Source organism: Monodelphis domestica, chromosome 1 (assembly GCF_027887165.1).
Source record: "Monodelphis domestica isolate mMonDom1 chromosome 1, mMonDom1.pri, whole genome shotgun sequence".
Taxonomy (NCBI): domain Eukaryota; kingdom Metazoa; phylum Chordata; class Mammalia; order Didelphimorphia; family Didelphidae; genus Monodelphis; species Monodelphis domestica.
In genome coordinates this window covers 396,006,580-396,021,048 of record NC_077227.1, presented here as the reverse complement: position 1 = coordinate 396,021,048, position 14,469 = coordinate 396,006,580, and the positions used below count along the sequence as shown (strand labels likewise).

At 51.4% G+C, this 14,469-nt stretch overlaps 1 protein-coding gene across 1 annotated transcript in view; it reads left to right on the top strand.

Moving 5' to 3' along the window:
* The first annotated feature begins 1,774 nt into the window (after nt 1-1,774).
* The window catches only part of FER1L4 (fer-1-like protein 4), a 31,645-nt gene continuing 18,950 nt past the window's right edge, over nt 1,775-14,469 (top strand). The window contains exons 1-24 of the mRNA XM_056816769.1: nt 1,775-1,868; nt 2,163-2,218; nt 2,391-2,479; nt 3,218-3,317; nt 3,750-3,841; nt 4,034-4,075; nt 4,222-4,383; nt 4,958-5,018; nt 5,170-5,301; nt 5,812-5,874; nt 5,972-6,056; nt 6,227-6,386; nt 6,534-6,717; nt 6,915-7,101; nt 7,883-8,232; nt 9,574-9,786; nt 9,872-10,122; nt 10,269-10,389; nt 10,549-10,649; nt 11,378-11,465; nt 11,623-11,739; nt 12,848-13,000; nt 13,127-13,280; nt 13,394-13,518. Coding sequence (XP_056672747.1) covers nt 1,790-1,868; nt 2,163-2,218; nt 2,391-2,479; nt 3,218-3,317; nt 3,750-3,841; nt 4,034-4,075; nt 4,222-4,383; nt 4,958-5,018; nt 5,170-5,301; nt 5,812-5,874; nt 5,972-6,056; nt 6,227-6,386; nt 6,534-6,717; nt 6,915-7,101; nt 7,883-8,232; nt 9,574-9,786; nt 9,872-10,122; nt 10,269-10,389; nt 10,549-10,649; nt 11,378-11,465; nt 11,623-11,739; nt 12,848-13,000; nt 13,127-13,280; nt 13,394-13,518 — 3,165 coding nt within the window. The 5' untranslated portion in view covers nt 1,775-1,789. The remainder of the gene's footprint in view (nt 1,869-2,162; nt 2,219-2,390; nt 2,480-3,217; nt 3,318-3,749; nt 3,842-4,033; nt 4,076-4,221; nt 4,384-4,957; nt 5,019-5,169; nt 5,302-5,811; nt 5,875-5,971; nt 6,057-6,226; nt 6,387-6,533; nt 6,718-6,914; nt 7,102-7,882; nt 8,233-9,573; nt 9,787-9,871; nt 10,123-10,268; nt 10,390-10,548; nt 10,650-11,377; nt 11,466-11,622; nt 11,740-12,847; nt 13,001-13,126; nt 13,281-13,393; nt 13,519-14,469) is intronic.

Here is a 14,469-nt window from a genome sequence, read left to right as displayed (position 1 = left end):
GCTATGTGATTTACAAATATAATCTCCTTTGATTGCATCTGTAGGAGCAGATGCAAAGGTCAGTCTGTGCCATCAGGGACATGTACTAGGACAGTGATGGTGAACCTATGGCATGGTGCCAAAGATGGCACGCAACATGCTCTCTGTGGGCACTCAACTACCCCCCACCCCTACCACAGAGTTCATTACTAGAAAGGCAGAGGGACTCATTGGAGCTTCTCTCCTCCCCCTCTCTACCATGCCTGAAGACATTTCTTCACATCCCCCACCCCTCTGCCCAGCAGCCAATGGGAGTGCACAGGGGGTAAAGTGAGTGGCTCCTAGGCAGCAGAGCTGAAGGGAGCAGAGTGCTCAGGCCACTTCCCTCCCCCTCTCTACACTAGCTGAGGACATTCCTCACTTCACCCACCTCTCCACTCAGAAGCCCAATGGGAGTGCTTCCTCCCTTCCCTGTGTGGGGTAAGGGTAAGGGGAATGACACTGGGTCTGGGGGTGTTGGGGTGGGGCCTGGCACTGCATCTCTAAAAGGTTTGCCATTACTGTATTAGGCTATATCTAGTGTGGTCTGGTGCATTGTGGGTGAGGTGGGGAAGCATAGAGGACACACAACATGTACAAATAATTTAAAAAGGAATGCATGAAAGATGACATGCCTATGTACATGTTAGGGACTTAATGTATGTTTATTGGAATAGGGACATGGTACAGGGGTTAACCAGCATTTATGTAGAAATTTGAGGTTTGAAAAACACTGTACATTTGATCCTTATGACCCAGGGGAGTTGGTGCTAATATTATCCTAGTTTTATAGATAAGGAAACTGAGGCTGAGAAGGAATTCAGTGACTTGCCCAGGGTTACACAGGTAGGAAGTAGGTGAGGCTGGATTTGAACTTGGTTTTTCTTAGCTCCAGGACTAGTTGTCTATTCCCTAAGCCAGCTAGCTGCATCTAACTTCAGAATCCTACTTCTGCTATTTATAATCTGTGAGACCTTAGGTAAATTATTGGACCTCATACACTCTAACTTAAAAGTTAGGGCAGCAAGAAGATGCAATTGAGAGAGAGTGAGGCCTAAAGTCAGGAAGACTGGAGTTTAAATCCATCCTCAGATTTATTTATTAGCTTCATCATTGACCCACTTTCCTCATCTGTAAAAAAAAAAAAAGCTAGAGGACATGGCAAACCATTCCTGTATTTTTGCCAAGAAAACCCCTCATGGAGTCACAAAGAGTCAGACACAACTCAACGACTGCTCTATAACTGAGCATCTTATGAAAATAGCTTGGGTTGGGAGTTAGGAGATCTGAGGCTTATGGTCTGTGATTCACTCAGTAAGTGGTCCTGGTCAAGTCACTGCCCTTTTCCAAGCCTCTGCTTCCTCTGGTCAAATGGGGAGAATTCTGCCTGCCTCGGCTGCTGCCCAGAGGTGTTGTTGAGATCAAATGGGGGCATGAATAGGGGGAATGAAAAAAGCCAGAAATGTAATCAAGCTCTGGACCTTAGAGGTAGGTTGTTGTTGATAAGGATATTCTTTATCTACCCCTGCTACTGTGTCCTTGGAGATCCCTCTGCCTCGGTGGTCACCTGGTCCTGGCCGACTCTCCTCCAGCACCCATGGCCTGTTGACCATCAGTTCTGGGGTTGACTTTGTTTGTTTTAAGGGTAGGGACGGTGGAACCTGCAGGGCGAGTCTGAATGACTCAGAACCCAAGGGGCCAGGGAGGGAAGGAGGAGGGGGCCAAAGAGGAACGGAGGCCTTGGCCTGAGTGGAAGCAGAGATACCCCGTCATGGCCCTGGAAGTGAAGGTGCAGAGGGTGACGGGGCTCCCTGGAACTCGTGAAAGACAGGTGCAACTCAGCTTCCGAGGTGAGTCGAGGGCAGAGGGATTGGGCAGCCTAAGCGTGGACCAGTGGAGATGGCTGGGTGGACTACAGGGCTCTCTTCCACCTGGCCCAATCTGGTCCCGGCCTCTTCCCTACATTCCAGTGCTTCTCACCTTTGAGCATCCTTCTGAGCTCATCCCCATATCCCCAGCCCTGGGGTCCTCAGGATTGGGGGTGAGGAAAGCCTGCTTCTTAAGTAGGGGGTCTGGCAGGAGAGGAAAACGTGGGGACCGACCAGGGAGGGTCCAGGAAGTAACTAATTTGAGTCCTAATCCAGGCTTTACCCAGAAAACAAGGAGAATTCATTGTGGCCATGAAGCTGATGTTGGTGAGGTCAGTAAAGGAGTGCTCAGGGAGAGGGTTCAGTTCTGGAAGGGCTTGGCAGGATATTGAGGGGGGCTCATTTCTACAGTTGGAGGTTGATCCAGGGATGAGGACTCATTGAGTCCCTGGTAGCCCTGGGGTAGAGTCAGGCCTCTCTCTTACTGTGCTGTCCCCGATTCAGTTTTTCCGGTGGCCCCATTATGGGTCCCTGCTGGCTCAGGAGTTCCTATCAGTACAGGTGGTCAACTGCAGCCGGCTGTTCAGCCCTAGGTGAGTTTTGGACCAGAGGGAAGGGCATGAGGTGGAGGGGAATGAGAAGATTAAAGAGACTGGGGGTTTCAGGAACTGAGGGAACTGAGCAGCTTAAGGGAAAAGAAGACTGAGGGGCTGAGGGACCAGGGGGCACCCAGAGGACTGAGGGGCTGAGGGACCAGGGGGCACCCAGAGGACTGAGGGGCCTGGGGGGACCCAGAGGACTGAGGGACCAGGGGGCACCCAAAGGACTGAGGGGCTGAGGGACCAGGGGGCACCCAGAGGACTGAGGGACCAGGGGGCACCCAGAGGACTGAGGGGCTGAGGGACCAGGGGGCACCCAGAGGACTGAGGGGCTGAGGGGCCTGGGGGCACCCAAAGGACTGAGGGGCTGAGGGGCCTGGGGGGACCCAGAGGACTGAGGGTCCTGGGGGCACCCAAAGGACTGAGGGGCTGAGGGGCCTGGGGGCACCCAGAGGACTGAGGGGCTGAGGGGCCTGGGGGCACCCAGAGGACTGAGGGGCTGAGGGACCAGGGGGCACCCAGAGGACTGAGGGACCAGGGGGCACCCAGAGGACTGAGGGGCTGAGGGACCAGGGGGCACCCAGAGGACTGAGGGACCAGGGGGCACCCAGAGGACTGAGGGGCTGAGGGACCAGGGGGCACCCAGAGGACTGAGGGGCCTGGGGGCACCCAGAGGACTGAGGGATCTGAAGGAGACTGAAGCCAGGCATGGCTCACTTGGGGCCTTGGCAGGATCCTGGGAACGCTGGTGATCTCCCTACAGCACTTACAGAGTGTTGGGCATCTGGTTTTGAAAGAGGCTCTGGTGGACAGGAACCAGTGCTTGTCCCAGGTAAGTGCCTGTGCTCCTGGGCTGAGATTGGGGTTTCCGCACTTTGACTAGGGCTTTGGTTCTGAGCCTAGGGAGGTGGAAGAGAGAAGAAATCTATCCTGCCTCTCACAGAGGGAGCCCTCCCTCTGGGGCAGCAAGGATGGGGCCCCCAGCTGTCACTGTTAACCCTCGGAGGCCCAGAGTATAGAGAAGCAGGACTGGAGTAAGGAAGGTCTTCATTCACATGGAGCCCAAGTCATTAACCTCTGTGCCTAAGTTTACTCAATTATAAAATGGGGATAATCATAGCACCTACCCCCAGGGGGATCAAATCAGATGTTTGTAAAGTACTTAGCATGACACTTAGTAGGCACCTAATAAATACCCCTCCCTTAGCTAATTAATTAATGCCCTTCCCTAAATGAATAACCGCCTCTCCTTGCCCTTCCCCAGATCCAGGTAGAGTTAGACCTCAGATACCAGCCCCCAGATGGTGCTGCTGGAGCTTGGACGGAGGAGGACTTTGTATCTCACTTCGGAGACAGGTATTCCTCCCTCTCCCCATTCACTCCTTTCCCTGGATGTGAAGAAACACTGGCAGGAAGGGGGCTGAGACTGTGGATTCTGGACTCTGCTTCCAGCTAGTAGCGGCCTGGCTCTAGACTCTCCCAGGCTCTCCCTAGCTGGGTGGATATGAATGCAGTTTTCCATTTTCTCGGAATCTCTCCTCTCCATAGCTCAGAACTGGCCATCCGGAATGCGGGTTTCCAGGAGCTGGAGTGAGTGGACAGGAATGGGGGAGGCCCAAAGCTGGGAGGGGGGCGCTGGTACGGCCTGCACGGTGGGCTCCCTGGATTCCCTCACTTTCCTGGGCCCCTCAGGCTGTGGGACGTGTGTGCTAAGCAATGACGATATGTGCTTCCAGACCCCAGGAGTCGAGTGGCCTGGATCGTCGCGCTGTTGCACTGGGCCAGAGGTTGGCTCGAGGTCTGGGCCCACCCCAGGAAGAGGAGGAGGAGGAGGAGTGGGATCTGGAGGAAGAGCCAGAGGATGAAATCTCAGGGGTTGTGTTCAGCCCCATCAAAAGGTGGCTCATGGGCAGAGGAGGATTGAGCCAGGCAGAGAGGGTGGTGCCCAGCCGGAGGAGGCTTCCGGGCCCCCTGGCAGAGGGGACTCCCACTAAAAGGAGACTGAGCATAGGAGACAAGCCATGCTTACAGTACCAAATGAGGAGGACAAGGATCTGGGTAGACTTTCAGACTTGAGTTGATTCTTTTTTTTTTAAATTAGTTTGTTTATTTAATAAAAACCCTCACCTTCCTCCTCAGAATCAAAACTGGGTATTGATTCCAAGACAGAAGAGTGGTCAGGGCTAGGCAATGGGGGTCAAGTGACTTGTCCAGGGTCACACAGCTGGGAAGGCCAGATCTGAACCCAGAACCTCCTATCTCTGGGCCTGACTCTCAATCCACCGAACCACCCAGCTGCCCCCTTGAGTTGATTCTAGAAGGATGGAAAGGATTTGGACTGACTGAGAGGCAGTTTGAGCTGGGACTCAAAAGGAGAGAAACCATGGCAGGGAGGGAGAAGACACCCTGTATGCTAAGTGGATGGGATCTCAGCCCTGACAAGCCGGTATGATGACATCCTATTTTCTGCAGCCGAGCCAGGGACATCTCTAGAAGAGATCCCCACCAGGTGCCCAAAGCCCAGGCTTTCCAGGTACAGGGAGGGTGGTAGGACGGTGGGGGGAAGGGGAAAGGAGAATTTGGAAGCCTGCTCCCTGGAGGAGACAGCCTTAGACCTCCCCTCAGACCCTGAGGCTCCCTAAGGGACAAAGCTCTGGCCGTCCCTCTCCTGGCTCCCCCTTCAGGTCAGTGTCACAGTTCTAGAGGCCCAGAAGCTGGTGGGAGTCAACATTAACCCCTATGTGGTCGTGAGGGTAGGGGAGCAGCGGCGGGAGACTGCCAAGCATCGGGGGACCAACTGCCCTTTCTTCAATGAGGTGACTAGAGCGCTGATGGGAGACTTGGGGACTCGAGGGGAGGGAGGCTCCAAGGAGCTGGACCAAGCTGTGGAAGAGGAGGGGCTGGAGATCTTTCTTTTCTTCCTTCTGTTTACATTCCATTTTCCAAGCCTTTCCCCTCCCTCTCTCCCTCCCTTTCCTCCCCCCACTCAGAGACAGTAAGCCATTTGATCTGGGCCCTATCTGTACTGTCATGCAAAGCCTACTTCCATATTGGCCACTTGCAAGAGGAAACTGATATAAAACCCAGACCTCCAAATAAAACCCGGAATGCACTGAGGTGAAAGAGTTTGCTTTGAGCCGCACCCATCTGACCCCAGCGGAGGTCAGGCGGAGAGCAAGTCCCCCCGGAGGGCCCCTGCCCACCCATTGCTGAGGGTGGCCAAGCTTTCCCAGGTCAAAACTCCTCCCGCCTCTGCTTCTACACCCCGAGGAGGGGCTCTCGGGAGCACCCCCGCCCTCCCCTTTGACTCTTTCCCTTCTCCTCAGCACTTCTTATTCGAATTTCATGAAACCAGGGAGCGTCTGCACGAATTGCTGCTGGAAATCACGGTGACGAGGGCAAGGCGGGGGCCGGGGATGGGCAGACCGAGGGGGTGGGTCACTTTCTCCCGGAACTCACCGCCCCCCACTTTCCCCACATCCCCAGGTGTTCCATTCCCAGACGCTCCCCTTTCTGGCCTCTCGGATAGGCACCTTCAGAATGGACCTGGGCATCGTCTGCGACCAGCCGGGTACAGGACCCCTCCCCTGTCTCCGGGTCCCTGGATCTCCCCACAGATCCCAGGGACAGCGAGCTCTCTGGTTGTCCCCTCCAGAGAGCCATCTCCCAGCTGCCCGTGCCCCTGAGAGGGCGTCTCCAGATGGCACGTCCCCTTTGCACTGATACCCTGTTTCCTCACAGACAGCCGCTTCTCTCAGAAATGGGCCATGCTCCACGACCCCCAGGACACTCACGCTGGGGCCAAGGGCTTTGTCAAAGTGACCCTAACCGTGATGGCTCGGGGAGAGTTGAGCCGGCCTGTCCCTCCATCTCCACCAGGCCACAGTCCAGATATTGAGAAGTGAGGGCAAGACCTGGGGCGTGGGTGGCTGCAGGAGGCCTCGGAGAGTGGCTGGGGCTGAAGGAGGATTAGATTCTGGGACTCGTCTTGGGGAGCTGCAACCTACCCCGGTCCTCCTTCAATGCCCTTCCTTTGTTTCCCACCCAGGAACCTACTACTCCCCAGAGGATTTCCTGCTGATCGGCAGTGGGCACGCCTCAGTGTCCGCCTCTACCGGGCCAAGGGTCTCCCTGCTCTCAGCCCTGGGCTCCTGGGCGGTCTGGTCCGAGTTGTGCGGGACCAGCGAGTCTTGGTGGATCCTTACATTAGAGTGTCCTTCTTGGGGCAACAGGTGAGCCCATTTCCATTCCAGCTCCCACCTTCCTTCCCCCTATCCTGTCAGGCAAGGACATGCCTGAATAACAGGCTCCTGGGCCATCCACCTGCAGCCCTTGGGGCCCTCTTCCTGTGTCCAACCATTGCTCTACCTTCAGCCTCCACTCTGTATTCTCCTTGCCCTCAAGCCTGATGCCTTAAATACAATGGCAGGGGGAGACTTCGGTGCAGAGTGAGACCACCGATCCTGAGTGGAATGAGCAGCTGAATTTTGTGGAGCTGTTTCCACCTCTCACCTCCCGAATCCATCTGCAGCTGATGGACGATGCTCAAATGGGTGATGTGCCCATTGCCACCCATGTCCTGGACCTGAAGCAGATCTCCCATCCAGGCCGTGCAGGTGAGCCCCCTTCTCCCAGCTCTTCTCCTTGTCCCACAAAAGGCCCCAAGACTCTAGAAACATTCATAGGCTTTAGAACCGGAAGAGATCTTAGAAGCCAGCAAGTCCAGCCCCCTCATGCTACATATGAGGAAATGATAATTCAATGACTTGTCTATGATCACACAGCTAGTGTTTGAGATGGGGTTTGAACCCCGGTCTTCCAAGCTCCAGGTCCTCTATCCCATCCAATACACTGGACCAATGATGGTGAACCTCTTTAGAGATAGAGTGTCAGGTCCAGCGCCACCCCCACCCCCTCAGACCAAGTGGGGAGCCTGCACCACCTACTTCCATGCCCATCCCCCCAACTACCCCACACAGGGGAGGGAGGAAGCACTCCCATTGGGCTACTGGGCAGAGGGGCGGGTGAAGTGAGGAATGTCCTTAGGTGCATGGAGAAGGGGAGGGGAATAGCTCTTCCCTGAGTGACTCTGGATTTCTAATAATGAAGGTTGGGGGAGGGCAGCACTTGTGCCCACAGAAAGTGCTCTGTGTGCCATCTTTGGTGCCTGTGCCATAGGTTCACCATCACTGCACTAGACCATATCAGATTCCAAACCTTCTACCTCAGGCCATTGGAAAGTTTTAGATTCAGCCCTGGCTCCCCTTCCTACCCTTCATAGCCCTGAAAACACATTCCAGATTTGTCCTAGCACCTATTTTCCAAAAGTGTGTCCCTCAACCTCTCTGGGAATGCAACTCTTCCATCCACACTGATTGATGCCCTTTCTCTCCATAGTGGGGTTTAAGCCTACCTTTGGTCCCACCTGGGTTCCTCTCTATGGTTCTCCCCCTACTGGGGGGCTTCGAGATAGTCTTCATGGCCTCAACAGTGGCCAAGGCCGTGGTGTCTGGTTCCGGGGACGTCTGCTGCTAGCTGTGGCACTGGAGATGTTTGGGGGTGGAACCCGTCCTGAGCCCCGCCAGGTTCGAAAAGCCTCCAGATTAACCCAGATCATCAAGAAGAAGAAGGGCCAGAAAATTCAGGGCCCAGCCAAGGAACCTGAACAGCTGAATGTAACCCAAGATGGGCCAGAGCTGCCCAGCTCCGTGGGAGTAGAGGTGGAAGAACTGTATCCACTTCCTGAGGTAGGGGTCCAAAACAGTGGTCTCTTGGGCTAGGAGTTAAGAATGGGGTCTTCCTTTCCTGCCTGCCCCTGGAAATTTCACAATTAGAAAAATGTAATCATTGATGGGAATAGCAGCTAGTGTTTTTATAGTGTTTTTTTTGTTTTGTTTTCTAGAACCTTTACCTTCTATTTTAGTATCAGTTCTAAGACAGAAGTGTGGCAAGGGCTAAGCAATAAGAGTTAAGTGATTTGCTCAGGGTCACACCTTTAGGAAGTGTCTAAGGTAACATTTGAACCCAGAGATCTCCCATCTCCAGGTCCAGCTCTCTATCCACTGAGTGTTTTAAGATTTGTTGTTGTTCTTCAGGCATGTCAGACTCTTTGTGACCCTAGTTGAGATTTTCTTTAAAAATATACTAGAGTAGTTTGTCATTTCCTTCTCCAGCTCATTTTACATATAAGGGAACTGAGGCAATCAAGGTTAAATGGCTTGCCCATGGTCATGCAGCTAGTAAATGTCTGAGGCAGGATTTGAACTCAGATCTTCCTGATTCTGGATCAGGTACTCTTTCCACTGTGTCACCTAGCTGCCTTGTTTTAAAGTTTGCCTTTAAGACTACTAGTTTGTTTTTTCTCACAACTACCTCAGAAAATAGGTACTATAATTATCTCCATTTTTTAGAAATGAGGAAACTGAGGCAGATAGAGGGTAAGTGAGAGGTAGTAAATGTCCAGAGTCATACAACTAGTTAAATGTCTAAGGCTGGATTTGAACTCATATCTTATGTTCTATCCACTGTACCATCTAGCTGCCTCTTTGAGAAACAGTCTTTTAAAATTGGACTAAGAGAAGACAACACTGAAAACCATTGCCACTATAGGGAAACTAGTTCATTAGGAGTTAGACAGCACTGGAAGGGTGTTCTGAGGTCATTTACAAATGAGGAAACTGGGGCCAGAGGTTAAGTGACTTACCCAAGGCATGAAGTTTTTAAGTGGCAGAGAAATGGGATTGAAAGCCAGGTCCTCTAATTCTAAATCCAGCCATCTTGTCGCTGCCACGTCTTGCTGCCTTTCAGTAGCCTGTCTAAGGGCCCCTGAGCCTGAGGGAGCAGGGGTTATGAGGGTTAGGGAGGGCAAGAGAAGGTAACATTAGTAAATGGAACACTGCAAGGAAGAGACAGCCTGACCATGGGCTGGGTGCTTGGCAGGAAGTGCAGGAGGTGGAAGAAAGGGCTTGGAAGGCCGCCAAACCCCTGAAGGCCAGCTCTGCCCATTTGACATCCCGTGGCTGGAGATGGGGGGAGCAGGGCCTGGGCTGGTTCCACTTCCAGTATCTTGCCTTCTCCCCATTTCCTAGCAAGCTCTGGCTGCCTGTGAGGATTTCCTGCTCTTTGCTGTCCTCTTTGAGGCTACAATGATTGACCCTTCTGTGGGCTCCCAACCCATCAGCTTTGAGATCTCCATTGGTACAGTATTTGCCAGCATGTGCTGCCTGCCCCATGCTGGCTCCTCTGTCACTGGAGGGTGTGAATCAGAGACCCTGTGGGATTGGAGCCACGTTCATTATGGAGTTCACTGATGCTCACTGGAGGGGGTCAGAGCTGTAGTCACTGGTGGGGGGGTCTGGGTGAGATCACTCTGAGACTGAGTCACAGCCACTGGGCTTTCTGGATTGTGGTCACTCTGGGGCAGGAAGTGCTGGCCATCAGGAGGAATCACTGAGCCGCAGATCACAGGACAGAGAAGTTGAAGCTGGAGCCAGGAGGGATGCTCAAACCAAGGAGACCCAACCTCTTCTAGAACTTGACCCAGAGCCTGAGACCAGACCAGGGCTTGATGGGCATGGAGAACCCGGGGAGACAATGGGAATACCAGGGCAGCAACCAGAGCCCATGGAGGGCGATGGGTAGGGCTATTGGACTGAGGCAGGGGTCACTGGGTTCTGACAAGGCAAGTGAGATCCACAGATGACCCCGCTGGGGGTGGAAGAGAGGAAAAGGGGAAGTTACAGTAACACAATAACAGGAATCACTTATCTTTGAATTCCTTTAGGCCCTACCTTTGCCTACCCCTACGATATGAAAAACCATGTATTCATGTCTGGAGTCGCTGGGAAGACCATACCTGGCGCCTTCAGAATAGCAATTGTATCAAGAAAGTAGCTGAGAGGCTGGTAAGGGCAGAACCGTAGAGGGCCAGAGCCACAGTGGGGTGGTACCATGTTGGAGATGAGGCCCCAAAGAAGGGAACCACAAAGGAATGGGCTCACAGAGAGAGCTAGCTTTGGAGAAGGGGCTCAGTACCAGGTCTCCTTTTTTTTACTGTTTCACAGGATCAGGGACTACAGGAGACAGAGAGGCTGCTGAGGAGACCGGGACCGGGGGCTTGGGCACGGCTAAGGCAAGCCCTAGAAGAGCTGGTGGCTGGAAGCAGGTGAGAATTTTCTAGTGGGCAAAGGACAGTCCCAAGGTCAGGACATCTTAGGTCATTTCTCTTGCCTTTTTCCTCCCTGATAGTCATTATTTGTTATCAGCTGTGCTGGCTTTGGGACATCTAGGTGGCACAGTGAATAGCATTTTGGGACTGGAGTCAGAAAGACTGAGTTCAAATCTGGATTTAGACAATTACTAGCTATGTGATCATGAGGAAGTCACTTAACTGTTTGCCTCAGTTCCTCATCTGTCAAATAAACTGGAGAAGGAAATGGCAAACCACTCCAGTACGTCTGTCAAGAAAACCCCAAATGGGGTCCTGAAGAGTCGGACATGACTGTAAACATTAAACACTAAACAATAATGTTATTGAGTTGAACTCTTCCCCTTTTTCCCCCCTTCAGGGATCATCTGGACTTTTTCCAAAATGGAATTAACAGAAAGAGACATTTTAAAACTACAGGACATAAAGGCTTATAGGACTTAAATTTATTTTGTTTTACTGACAACCCCTCCCCAAGACTCCTGTTACCTCCCTTACCTCTTACTCCTATACCCCTCTCCTTATAATATCTGTGATCTCCCTACCTTTCCTTACCACCTCCCTCCTCATGATTCTCATAACCATCTTTACCTCTTCTTTTGGCCACATGGACCTCTTCCCATGAACCTCTGTGATTTATAAATCCTGTGACCTCAGTGACCTCACCCCATGCTCTCCATCCCCAGGCAGTACTGTCGGGATGTGGAGAGAAGGACCATGACCCGACCCAATGCCCTGGATCGGAGCCGCAGGAAGATGCTGACTCACAGCATGGTAGGTAGGGACAGAAGGGGAAGGGAGGGCAATGGTATGTGGGGAATGACCTCCATCAAGCCCTCTGTCACTCAGCTGACCCTCACCTCAGCCCACAGCATCTTAATCCACCACAGCCTCAAGCCTCTCCCCATCCCTGTTCTTCTCTTTAACTTAGGCTATAGTTTCCCGGCAGGGCCTGCGTCTCCTTGGGGGTTTGAGGCCCAGCAACGTGGACCAGAAGGTGATGGAGGCCAAGAGGATCCTGGCCAAGCTTTATTTCCTTTTTCAGGAGGTATGAGAATCTGCCCTGGAGGGTGAGTGGAAATAATAACCTTTTGCTAATCATTATGACCAACCCAATAATAGTAATAGCAATAGCTCTTTTTCCTATTGCATTATATTTGTTTATAGAGTGCTCAAAAAAACCTTTCAAAAGAGGTCATGCAGGTGTTATTTAATCCATTTTTTCAGATGAGGAAACCATTTCTTAGAAAGGGGAAGTATCTTAGGGTTATCATCCAAGTGAGTGACACAGGAAGGACTGGTGCTTGGACCCAGATCTCCCAACTCTCTCCCAAGACCTATGCTTCCTTCCTTCACTCCCTCCCTTTCTTCCACCCTCCTTCTGTCCCTTCCTCTCTTCCTCCCTCCCTTCCTTCTACCCTCCCTTTGTCCCTTTCTCTCTTCCTCCCTCCGTCCCTTCCTCTCTCCCTTCTTTCCTTCCTCCCCTTTCCTCCTCTTTTTTATCTTTCTTTCTCCTTATAAATGTTTATTGAATTTCTTTCTGTTTTCAATTAAGAATCTTTTTTTTCTCTCTCCCACTTTCCCCTCATCCTCTGAAATTGGGTGGGTGGAGAAGAAAAAGAAAACTCTTAGAACAAATCTATATAGCCTCTATACAACAAAGTAAGTTCCCACATTGGCTACATTCAAAAACATATGTCTCATTTTGTATTTTGAGTCCATCCTTTCCCTGTCAGAAAGTGAGTAGCATGCTTTAGCACTGGCACTCCATAGTCATGGTTGTTTATCACATGGATCAGAGTTCCTGTCTTTTTTTCCCCCTCTAATCCTTATCTTCTGTCTTAGAATTGATATTAAGTATTTGTTCCAAGGCAGAAGAGAGATAAGGGATAAGCAACTGGGTTAAGTCACTTGCCAGGGTCACACAGCTAAAAAGTGCCCAAGGTCACATTTGAACCAGGAACCCCTGACTCCAGGCCTGATGATCTATCCACTGAGCCACCTAGAGTCCACCATTTTAGGGACTTTTTGAACAGAATTCCAAATTGCTTTCAGGGCCCTTTCTGCTACACCACTTATTTGAGGCATCATCCCTCTTCATCTGTGGTCCCTTGAGGACTACCTTTACTATCTCATAGTCTCCTAATTCCTTTTAGCCCCAGCCACCTCTTCCAGATGTGTTGGTCTGGATGTTCAGTGGGCGGCGGCGCGTGGCCCTTGCTCGAATCCCAGCACAAGATGTGTTATTTTCTGTGGTGGAGGAAGAACGTGGAAGGGACTGTGGAAGGATCCAGAGTCTGCTGCTCACTGTGAGGGGAATGGGTACAGGTCTTGGGACAGGGCAAGGAGTGGGTGGGTGGACTGAGGTGGATCATAGGGCCAACTAGGAGGTCAGTAGATTTTTTTGAATGAGCAAAAAATTCTCCTTCCTCCAGGTTCCTGGAGCTCCTCCTGGTGAGGTCTGTGCCAAGCTGGAGATGCTTCTATGGCTGGGTCATGGGAGACATGCCAAGGCTTGTACCCAGGAGCTTCCCCCAGAATTGCTACCCCAACCGTTGGGAGGGCTGCCTCACACTTTACACCGAGATGGTAACTCGGGATTTTGGAGATGGCAGGTGGAGATGAAAGACCCAGAGATTAGGGCCTGGGATTGGGGTATTGATTCTCTGACAAACATGGCTTCCCTCCCATTCCCATTCTAGACTTCAGCTACTTTCAGCTCCGAGCTCATCTCTACCAAGCAAGGGGGGTCTTGGCTGCCGATGACAGTGGCCTCTCTGATCCCTTTGCTCATGTCCTTATCTCCACCCAGTGCCAGTCCACACGGGTAAGGTCAACACTGCTCCCTCCCCCAGACCCTAAATAGTTCGGATGGGAAAATGAAATTGAATATCCTGGGGGGCAGCTAGGTAGTTCAATGGATAGAGAGCCAGACTGGAGACAGGTGGTTCTGGTTTCAAATCTGACCCCAGATACTTCTTGGCTATGTTACCATTGCCTAGCCCATACTGCTCTTCTGCCTTAGAACAAACATACAGTATTGATTCTAAGATGGAAGATAAGAGTAAAAAAAAAAAGAAGAAGCTAAATATCCTGGGGAACAGGGTTGAGACTAGCAAGTTGGCCTAGAGTGAATCTTCAAGGGTCAGGACTAGGTCTGTTGTTGGATATAGGAGCTATGGGAAGACTTTCCTAAATCCTGAGGTGAATGGGGCAGGGATGAGGCTGGAGGTATAGGAGCAGGGCCAAGGTATCTCACTTCATCCTCATCCTCAGTCAATCAGTAAGCATTTATTAAGCAACTACTATGTGTGAGGCACCGTGTCAGGCTCTACAAAGACAAAAGATAAAATAGTCTCTGTCCTTGAGGAGCAAACAGTGAAGCTCAACAAAACAGGCTGTATATCTTATAGCCATTCACTATCTATGATGTCTATAAATCCTTCCTATAAAAACTCATTAAACTAAGTATAAATGTGAACTATTTACTAACAATAGAGAGATTAGACAAAGACAGAGGAGAGAGACAGAAAGAAAAGAGAGAGAGGAGAGACACAGAAAGGAGAGAGAGATTGAGAAAAGAGACAGGGAAGGAGGGAGAGGGAGAGAGAAGAAAAAAAGAGAAAGATGAGAGAGTAAAAACAGAAGAAAGAGGAGAGAGGGAGGAGAGAGACAGAGGCAAAGAAAGAAAAAATAAGAAAGTGAAAGAGGTAGATAGTTAAGTAGGTAGATAGATGAATAAATAGATAAATGGATGAATGGATAGAAGGTTGGATAT